The sequence below is a fragment of the Pelmatolapia mariae genome, linkage group LG1 (genome assembly GCF_036321145.2).
Source record: "Pelmatolapia mariae isolate MD_Pm_ZW linkage group LG1, Pm_UMD_F_2, whole genome shotgun sequence".
NCBI lineage: Eukaryota > Metazoa > Chordata > Actinopteri > Cichliformes > Cichlidae > Pelmatolapia > Pelmatolapia mariae.
Window position 1 is genome coordinate 9,213,989 of NC_086227.1, and position 11,466 is coordinate 9,225,454.

An 11,466-nucleotide genomic window follows, 5' to 3' on the forward strand; every position below is an offset into this window, starting at 1 on the left:
CTTTTTTCAGACACTCAAAGGTGATTGGACAAGTGACTGACAAGCTGGATTATAAACAGGTGAAGCCTATTATTACACAATGACTTAAGCTTGACTTGCAGTTGGTTGCTGTTAGTGGTGCAACGGATCACGGTTGATCCGAAATCCAAACCGATCCCTCTCCACGGTTCGGTACGCACGTGATCCGAAGATTCAAAAAAGAAAAAAAAAAGTTTCACTGCGCAAGTTTCATGCGCAATCTGCGCATGGTCAGTCTTTCAAGCGTTAGTCATGGCCAGCGCTAGGGTCCAACTGAGGAGCTCGAGAAACCTCCAGCATCACTTAAATCTCATGTGTGGGAGCATTTTGGCTTCCACGTTAAATATATAGATGGGAAAAGGGTGGTGGATAAAACCACCACAGTTTGTCGACAGTGTGGCACGAGGAAGCATTATGACACTGGCAACACGTCGTGCATGGCGGCTCATTTGAAACGACATCATTCTAGTGTGACAGGAGCTAAGACGAGGGCTGCGCAACAACCGCTGATATCCGCGGCATTAAAGCAGCCCTTTGCTGCCCAATCCGACCGGGCTAAAGGTATTACAGAAGCTATTGGTGTGTTTATAGCTGCAGACATGAGGCCATATTCCGTTGTACAAAATAAGGGGTTTAAACAGTTGATGAACGTGCTTGACCGTCGCGCGCCCACTTCAGTGAAAAGGTCGTTCCAAGCATGTACGAGCAGCAAAAGTCTAAAGTTATGGCTGAACTGTCCCAGGCATCTTCTGTTGCGCTAACTACAGATGGTTGGACCTCCAGGGCAACGGAAAACTATGTAACCGTGACCACTCATTACATCACAGCCGAGTGGGAGATACTGACGGAAGCGGTGGCAGAGTGGAGGATAGAGAGGCCCAATACCAATATCCCAGTCACAACAGATAATGCTAAAAACCAAATAAATGCAGTGAACGAGGCAGGACTGGGCCCACAGATAGGGTGCTTTGCACATGCCATTAATTTAGCATCCCAAAAGGGAATTAAAGTGAGTAAGATGGACCGTCTCCTTGGGAGGATAAGGAAGGTGGTTTCCTACTTCCACCAAAGTTCAACAGCTGCTCATGTGCTTAAGACCAAGCAAGATATGCTACAGCTGCCTACTCATAAGCTCATACATGATGTCCCAACAAGGTGGAACTCCACTTATGGTATGTTGGAGCGTTATCTTGAGCAGCAGACAGCTATATACTCTGCACTAACAGACAAAACCCTGAAGAAAAATGTCAGAGACATCATCACCTTGTCTGATGATGATGTTAGAGTGGCAGAGGAGGTCCTCCAGCTGCTCAAACCACTCCAAGCGGTTACAACTCTGTTGAGCACTGAAACTGCACCATCTGTGTCCATGATCCTGCCTCTGAAAACAAGGATCCTACAATCCATGGTCCCAAGTGAGGAAGACAGCACCATCACAAGAGATGTCAAGACTGCCATTAGAGAGGACCTGAAGCACAGATACACTCCACCACCAACCCTACAGGAGTACCTTCACAGAACTACTGCACTTGATCCAAGGTTCAAGTCCCTGTCTCACCTAGACCTTGCCCTACGCCTGAGGACATACAGTGATCTCACTACTGAGACTGTGAGCAGTCTTGGCACTGCAGACTGTGAAGAGGTAAAGAAAATAAATATTTAGAAATTATATATTTTTTATTTTTAATGATAATGTTTTTCTTCAAAGTTATTGCCACATTTTAATGTCAATGAAATATTTTTAAAAAAAATAATTGTTTTAATCAATAAAGTAACTTTCCCTGTAGGGTCAAGCAGCACCAACAGGAGCAGACACAAGTCCTCCTCAAAAGAAGTCGGCAATGGTGGAGCTTTTTGGCGACACCTTTGTACAGAAGGACATGGGCAGCAAAGCTTTTGCTGACACCATCAAAGAGGAGGTGGCATCCTATGAGGCAGCAAGTGGCATTCCAGTGGATGGTGATCCACTGACGTGGTGGAAAAGTAATGAATGTAAATACCCTCACCTTGCCATAATGGCAAGACGCTATCTGGGTGTGCCTGCCACTTCAGTGCCTAGTGAGAGGGTGTTCTCAACAGCAGGGGACATAGTTACAGCAAAGACGTCTACACTCTCCCCAGAAAATGTAGACATCCTCATCTTTTTGAAAAAAATTTTGAAGTTATAAGCTCACATCTGCTTTGCTTTCTTTCTTCTTTTTTGATGATGTGGACATAAGCTAGTTTTTATTTCATTCTCCAAATGTTCAAAGTAAGAAGCAATGATACCTTAAATTGCATTTTATGTTGTTTTTGATTGTGTCCACATTAAAGGAAATAATTATAATGCCCTTAATGCACCTTAATTTGTTTTTATATAATTGTGTGGAATGATTCTAGAGTTGAATGTTTTTTAAAGGGCAAAAAATACTTAAATAAATAAACGGACAGTTACATTTGTCTTGTCTTTTTTTGCTGATCTGAAAATTGATCCGATCCGTGGCTTAAAACCGTGATCCGATCCGAACCGTGAGATTTTTGATCCGTTGCACCACTAGTTGCTGTTCACTGGAACTCTCAATATGATGTCCAAAGAGCTCTTGAATCAAGAGAAAAAGGCCATCATTAGATTAAAAAAGCCAAAAACAAAGCAATGATTGCTGAAGTCTTTCTTTGGTTAGGAAAGAAACCTCTTCACAACATGTAGCACTGTCACAGTCCACAATCTTCATAATTATAAACAGAGATGCTTTTCAACATGGTGCAAACCACTGGTTACATCCATAGTTCTGAAAAATAAATAAAAAAATAAAAATTATACGTAATAAATAAATTGTTCAGATGAAACCAAGATTCACTTGTAGCACAGTTATGGCAGAGCATCTCACCTGGGTCAAATGCAGCATGCTATGACAGCCAAGGAATTAAGACTTCAGGCAGTTAACCAAAGTCTCTTCGAACAGCTAGAGACAGTTATAACAAAAATTTAAATGAAAAAGAAGTCCATGTATGAAACCTTCTTATCTTGATTTGATTGGAGAGACCTGCATGTGGCGGGCTCAAAATTAAGCCATAGGTGGTATAATCAGAACTGGGACCTTGGGCATCTGGAATTAGGAACGTTTAAGGACATCTGCATGTTTTCATGTCACTGGGTTAACAAAAAAAGTCTATGTGAAAGAAAAAAAAACCTTTCAAACCAGAAAAAGACAAGACAAAACCTAATGCTGTTGGTGAATAATTAACTAAAAAAAAGATCAATTGTATACAGTTGCATTGAGAGCCATACTTCTTAAAAGCTTACAGTCAGACTCAGTCTGTAGGCCCAGGTGCACTGTTTGCCTCTACCTGAGCAAATGTATCTCATATACAGTACAATATTGCCTGGTATTACTGCTGAGTGACAGAGAGAGAGAGACCAGCAGCAGAACATAATGTTAAAGGACAAACAGTCAAAGCTTGATTTGCTATGAATAAGAAAAGCAGTGACGACCAGTCCAGCTTCCATTTTTACCTGTACCCTTTTCGTCAGTAGAATAAGCTTTAAATGCAAAAAGTATGATGTGGTATGTGACCCCATTAGGATCGAGTGCGTGAGCATTTAATACTGTAACAAGTAGTGTAATAAATTATTTTCTTCGAGATGTTTATAAAAAACGTAATGCTTTAAATTTTATTACTTCATAAAAGTAACTTTTTCGTGTAATTAAGGTCGACATAACGCACGTGTAGCCATACTTTCTCCTTAACTGCACATAATTGCTGAAATAGCGTAAAGACTGGTTATATAGAGATAATTTAATTCACATTTTTGACATGCTCATGTGTCTGAGACACTGCAGCTAAAATATCAAGATGAACTTTGATCAGACTATGGAGCTTGGTTTTTTGTTGTTGTTGTTCTTTTTGGTAGTTTTTTAATTCTCAAGTCACAAATCAATCAATCACGTATAATTGTCAGAACTCTAACTCTCGTTTTCTGTTTTTAATCTGTGACTGTAGTTATTTTTAGTTAATACAAGTGCTAACCAACAAGCAAAGCAAACAAAAAAAACATCATTACTAACAACTTTTAATTTCATGTGTCACATGCATGTGAGGGGTGAGGCTGCTCTAGTAACTCAATATGAACTCTGAAACAGTTGTGTGACCTAGAATGTAATTCTGACATTTGTAAGTCTGCTATTTGGATTTATCTGTGTCATTAAAAAGACAAACTACACAACTGAAAACTGTAAATTGCAGCAATGGCAATGTGAAAGTTTGCAAAGACATTAAGAGAGACCTGACGTCTATCTCATGAGGTCCCAATGACTCCAGTCACCCCTCTTGCAAGTGGTGTGTCTGATTCTGTTTAAATAGACCTAATGAGAACAACAAAAACTCATCAGCAAAAATCATTCTGTGCTTTGAATGAAAGAAGAAAAAAGGGAGGCTAGATAGGATTAAAGGAAAAAAAGCAAAATAGTGTTAAATGGAGCAGATAAAACTCAATATATTACCTGCTTAATAACTAAATGCTGCTAAACATAACTTCCACTTCTTTTATTTACTTTGACATTTAATATTAGTTAACTCAGCTAAAACAGTATCCTAATGTGTTTAGTTCTACTGGCTGTCATGTGAACAAGTCAAGTGAACAAAGGGGTCGGTGTCAGAACTCGAGCAGTCAACTCGCTAGTCTTATCTTGTTTTACCTGTCATGAGTGACATTGCTGTTGTTGATGTCGGTGGTAGTGGTGTCATATTATTTAGAACATAATGGTGATGAATGCTGGTTGGAGAGTCCCACCCTGTGATTTTTTGCCTAGGGTGCCAACTGACTCTAGAATCAACACTGTGCATTTTGCTCCATAAAGCTAATGTCTATTCAGACCCTGACATTTGAAGAGATCCAGAAAAATGATGTCATAATTGTTTAACCTTTTCTGTTTATTTAAAAAAATATTATCAACAACTCACCTGCTGCATAAGGTACAAGCACACTAAACAGTGCCTTTTACCATATTAGAATAAACTGCAGTCTTATGCATATACATTGTGGGATTTTTTTGTTTTGTTTTTTTTTAAGGAAATTGGCAATAATTTAAGATAAAGTCTAAGGGATTTAAGTGTTTGCTAATTCACAAAGAGATAAACTGAAAAATGCAATTTTCTCTATCTTTTGCACTTCAAGCAGGGTGGAAACTCTATGATGATGCCTGCGCTACAAGGCTTCCCGGAAGGGAGGGCAAATAAAAACACAAAATGCTCAGGGGAGGCTGGAGGTTGGATCACAGTTGTGGTTTGAGATAGTAAACGGGGGTATGAGAGTGGTGCCTTCTGCAGACAACCAGCAAATCAGAGCCACTTGCTTTGAGGAAATCTTCTCACTCACAACAGCCTCAAGGCCATGCGGTAGGTTTAACACTGCTGGTAGACCGGAAACACAAATGATAATAAACACACAGCCACATGTGTAAGCAGACATTCACTCACAGCAGTCACTTCCAAATGGGTTGTTTGTCAATGCATGTAATTAAAGTTTGATTTTTTGTTTTTTAAGTCGCTAATTACAATAATTCTCCTTCACTTTGATATTTAGGTGTTTTTTTTAATTATCTTAACTGGAAGGGTAATGATTCTGTGGAGATACTGCTACACCTAAAGAAACAGATCAATGGTGAGCAGGGATAAGTGTTGGGAGAAGGCTACACTAAAAAATGAGAAATATGATAATCGTAACTCTCAAGTTGTTTTTTTCTGTTTAAAAAATATTTTATTGTTGCATTTTTCATGTGGTTAGTGGGCACATGAATGGACCCGTGTGCCACTGACTGTTGGAAACACTCCCTATATCATTTTCCATGACTGCTGGGTTAAACACAAAGTCTCGGTTTTGAACTATGTTATCTAAAAAAATGCCTGGAAGTCACTGAATGATAACATACATTTTAGTTAGGAGAAACAGCATAATAATTAAAGGATAATTAAAGGAAATTATGATATAAGCTTTAAGTGATTGCAATTACCTCTTTAAGTGATTAATAATCAGCAATTCACTTTAAATAACCTTAGGCCCAAGAAAAGATCAAAATCATCTTTGACATCATGAGTTCATATGATTTTGTTACATGTAGAGCGTATGTAAGGTTTATTCCATCTTAAATTAAAAGGACACAAAGAAAATGTAGTTAAAGCCATTAATCTCCATGAGCTCGGGATTTTGTGTCTCCAGCTGGAAGTAATTGTGTTGTGCCTGCTGGCCAAAGGACAGCACCAAGTCACAAGCTGTTAAGTGATGTCAGTGGATTGTTTTCATATTAAATTTCTTATCTGTTCAAAGTGCTGCTTTAGCTTTTCTTCCCTTTATCCTCCTGTAGCTGGTATATGCCTGTCCAGCAATGAAAGGCATATACAGGGAGGGATGATTAGACTACCTTGTTTTATTTTGACCTTTCTGAACAGAAGCACTTCAAAACAGAGAAAAAGATGCTGCCTTATTGATTGGTAACAATTTATGTAAATGTCAGACAAATTCTTGCATTTGACATGTACAAATATGTGTGTGTGATTTAAAACAAAAGTGGTTGTTAGGTTTGTTTGGTTTTCTGGTTAGATTATATCCATATGCTTTAGACTGATAAGGAATTAATCATTAATTTCTACATTTTTGGCAACTCCAACAATAAACCAAGTCCCAGTGCTATTTTGCACTTGAAATCTTTAGCCGGTCTTATGCTTTCAGTATGTTTATAACTTTTGTCATTTTTGTAATATTTCTCAAGCACAAGGGACTGTTGTAAAAAATAGTCTCTTTGTACTCCGAACATGTTTGTTTTTTGGGCCATTTTCTGCAGTCACTATGATTATGTTCTTGCTCCTGACAAACTATGCTACTGGGAAGAGGACAGAGACTAGAACTTAAATATCATTGTTCCTAACATTAGAAACAAAACTACACAGTGACCTGTGCTTGTTTAATTTTTTTTTTACTTTCTTTTCTTTTGCCTGTTTTATTTTTAACACTTTGAAACACCCTTTCTTTCACTCTTCGGTGCATTTTACTTGAGCTGTGGATTTTTTTGACATTCTCTGGGTACATTTCTTCAAGGGAGAACCATTTCCAGACACTCAGTGCAGTACATCAAATAAATGTCAGGTTTTGGTGTCAGTCCCTCAGACCATGCAGTATTCTCCAGAAAAGCCATTTTGCACCCAGTTTAAACAGTCAGGAAGGCAAAAATCTATTTTAAACAGAAACCCCAATAAACCCAACTGCAATGCAGCTCCAGTCTTTTTTTTTCTTTTTTTTTTCCAGTACATGCATGACTCTCACTGTTTCAAAGCTGGATACCCTCCCACCTTTCTCACTGTCTCCTTTAACACTGAGAAGCTGACAGTAGAGTGATTTAGTCAACTTTGAAAAATCTGGGAAGTCATTTACAAATGGATGAAACTGAGAAAAAAATACTTCTTTGCAAAATGTGCATTCATGCACATCACAAAGTATGCATATTGCATTTTCATTATTTTCAAAATGTTTCCCCATAATCTGGATGTAATTATTTCACTGAGTCTAAGTGTATAATAAATCCTGGCTGCTGCTTCAACAACATTAGAATTTCTTAGATGCAGGGCATCTGAGTTAATCAAAGAACAATCCATGTTTGTCCAGCATGTCCCCAACAACAACTACATCTGGGGGCGGTGTTGTCATGCATTGCTAAACTCATCAGCCTGCCATGTGTATGCATGTGCCAGCTGTTGTGATAATTACCCTAAATTGCAGATTTATGACTCTGCTTACCAGCTGTGGTAGCTTGCTGGTTGTAGCCAGCTCTTCTCTAATTTGGAGTGAAAGATGAGATTTTTGCTAAGATGAATGGATTTTGTTTCCATTCTTTTAGGACACTTTAAATATTTTTTTTTAACAGACAAGAAAATATTTTTTCGCATTTACTCGGAAATTAGAAGGTCCAAAAAAACCAACCAACAAACAAAAAATCACACTCTATAATCAACTGAGGTTTAGCTTTGGTTTGCGTGCATCTACCTAATTCAATATTCTAGAAGCATCTCAATAGATAGGATGTCCAGATATTCAGAAGCACGGGACCTTGGGTCAGCAGTGGGCCACTGCAAACCTCCGAATCTATGTGCCACGACAAGACTCCATTATACTCCCAGCATTAATAATAGCAGTGGAAGCAGAGAGCAAGTGAAGGAAGCAAACAATTCTATGTATGAATGAATGAATCAGATACAGGAAAGGCTTTCAACCAGAAGAGTGGTTGCAACAAGGTGCTATCAGGCACAACAAGAAAAAAACCACTGCTATGAAGCAACAGAATGCATGGACATATGTTTGTGGACACCTGAATAATGTACCCCTATGTAATATTTAAAGACATCATTAAAATTAATGTTCATCTGTAACATTAAAAGCTCATAAACTAGACACTATAAACAAATAAAGGGGCGTTAGCAAGGCGGAAGTAACAAGACAGTCTGCCACAAAGGTGCTGGATAATGTGGAGATTGTACAGCAGTCTCTGAAAATGACTTCTCTATGAGCCTTGTCCTGAGGAAGCCCTGTCATGTTGAAACAATGATGACACGCATTGATAAATGTAAAGTTTGAAGTTCTTAAACATGGGCAGTGGTACAATATAACACTGCAACCTAACACTAAGGCACACATATGATGCATGTACAAATGTACATGTTTGAAAAGTGATGCAATCCTGAACTTGTTACTGTGAAGTATTGTATGGCTGCATTAAAAAGTATGTCAAATTCTGTGAACACATCATCTTACCAGCCAGCAATGCATGGCAGATTTGTGAACAACAAGCCCTGAATCACCAGTGACATGAAAGCCCTTTTTAAAGGATCCTTCAGGTTTGGAAACAATGAAGACCTGAGGAAGGTGAAACTTTGGAAATCCAAGGATTCCTACAGCAGGACACCAAACTCAAGCAGAACAACACACTGGATGTTGGGAATGAAATGAAGAAAGTCCCTTAATTTAAGGTGACAGTCAATTAACCCCCTTTGAGGAAACACTTGGTGACTGTGGTGGCTTTACCCTCTGCAACCAAAAGTGGGAGTATATGACGTGGTCTTTAAGATGCAGAGGCCTTACTCCTATCTAGACAGTAAGGGCTGTACACTGAGTGCCTTAAACATGCTACAACCACTGGTACTGAGGGAGAAGCTAAAGGAAATATCAGTAAACATGTAAACCTTCTCATGGATTACTGACTACCTGACAGACAGATCACAGTACGTGAGACTGGGGCAACAGCTTGTCTGATTTGGTGATGTGCCGTACAGGAGGGCCACAGGGGGCTGTGCAGTATCCATTCCTGTTCACCTCAGATTTGAAGTGCAACTCCAGGTCATGCCGCCTACAGAAATAGACTAACAATCTGCAGTGGTGGGATGTATTTGCAATGTGGAGGAGGAGCAGTGCAGAACACATGTGGGCGATTTTGTGGAGTGGTCTAGGTGGAATCATCTGCTCCTGAATGTGAGTAAGACAAGAGTGATGGTGATCACATACAAGAAAACCATCAGAGCTGGTTATGTGTAACCCTTAGCTCCATTGCCACAAGGACACATACAGGTAATCTTGCACTAGATTACACCTGAAAGAGTTAATCAACTCTTCATTTTTAACAATTTATTACCATTTAAAATTCTGTTTTGCTTTTGTAATTTTGAAATATTTTATTTTAATCAGATTTATATTACTTTTATTATTATTACTTAGCCCTGCAACAGACTGGCGACCTGTCCAGGGTGTACCCCGCCTCTCGCCCTATGACAGCTGGGATAGGCTCCAGCACCCCCCGGGACACTGAAAAGGATAAGCGGAAGCAAATGGATGGATGGATAGATTATTATTACTATTATTGCTACCGATTATTAATGAGTTGCACCATAGATGACATGTTTGCCTAGCAAGCAAAAGATTCCTGGTTCAATCCCACAAGGAAACACAAATCCCTTTGGAGTTGTGTCAGGGAGTGCAGTCAGTGTGAAAAAATCTGCCAAGTCAAACGTGCATAGGTACCCGCTGTGGCAACCCCTTGTGAATAACTGAGCAGCAAAAAGTAGCTTCCTTTATTATTACATTTCATCTACTGTAGCAAAACAGTATCCCAAATATGGGATAAATGGGACTTCTTCTTCACTTCTCCTCCACTACATTTCAAGCTTTTTTCCAATGATGTTGCAACTTACTTTAAGCTGTACCATACCAAACATTATTATAAGCTTCAATATATGTTACATTATAAGAGATAAAAGTACAAGTAGCCAACATGATTATGCTGGTTATACCTAAGTGAATTAGTTGGTAACATCAAATAATTGCCCTTTTCCTCTTCTTTTCTAAAGCTTTTCCATTGCAAGAGATGTAATTTCACAGCCTCAGGTTCAGGCTTCCCTTCAAAATTGAACACAGAAAATCTTCCTTCCACAGAATCAGACGTAGACCTTTCTATTCTGGATCTACACTATCAAACTGCAAATCTGGAGCTATGCACAAGAATATAGTGCATCATCCAACCACTAAAGCATGAAATGTGGCAGTAAGAAACATGACTTCAGTTATTACAGGCGAAGAGTCAACAATGTGCACCCTACTACTGCCCAGGGATGTTTGAACATTGAGTAACTCCACCATCTGCTTCAGTCTCTCTTTTTCTATCTCTCTCTGCTTTTCTCTCACTTGCACTCACACACAAACACAAACACACACACACCCTTTCTTCAAGACCATCGCTCCTTGGGGAGCATATGCGACGCAGCGATCCAACACTAATTCTGCTGCCTGTCCTCAGTATAATCCAATCTGCTCTACTGGGGAAAGAGAAGAAGGGGTATAAAGGGAAGAGGACCCACAAACAAATAAACAACTATAGTCTTTCTGACAACCGTATGACTGAACTATCACTTCCACACGTATTTGCTTTGATTTATTTTGACCAGATGGGTCATGTCATGTGTAATCACATTGTCTATTTAAACATAATCTATGGGTCTGTGCCCCATTTTTTTCCTGAGACTTTAACTGCTGTTATAGCAAAAAAAAAAACAACCCCAAAACCCCCCCCGAAAAAACAGAATAACTGATTGAAACGGCTTCTTCCTGCATGTCCCTCCAGAGATTTCTGGAGTGTAATCATTGTAAAATTCATGCTGCTCAACTTCCACGAGAAGAGCGTGAATATTTCAACCTCTGCAAATGAGGACTCGGCGTCGAATTCCTTGATGACAGTGATTATGACAGGGTAATTAGTGAGATGGTTACATGATGATGAACGTCATTATTGTGCCCTCGTCAAAGCCAGCCAATCACAACCTGTGGCGCTAATAAACACAATAAAGGAAAAAAAAGAGAGAGAGAGAGAGCTTGTCTTTTAGTGTATATAAAGTGGCGACATGCTTGTATAATGTGGCATGTCATGCAAGTACATT

At 39.1% G+C, this 11,466-nt stretch overlaps 1 protein-coding gene across 1 annotated transcript; it reads left to right on the top strand.

Moving 5' to 3' along the window:
- The first annotated feature begins 715 nt into the window (after positions 1-715).
- Positions 716-2,186, top strand: LOC134631689 (E3 SUMO-protein ligase ZBED1-like). Its single transcript, XM_063480581.1, has 2 exons — positions 716-1,660; positions 1,806-2,186. The coding sequence occupies exons 1-2, from the start codon at positions 716-718 to the stop codon at positions 2,184-2,186; spliced, it is 1,326 nt and encodes a 441-aa protein (XP_063336651.1).
- The last annotated feature ends 9,280 nt before the right edge of the window (positions 2,187-11,466 follow it).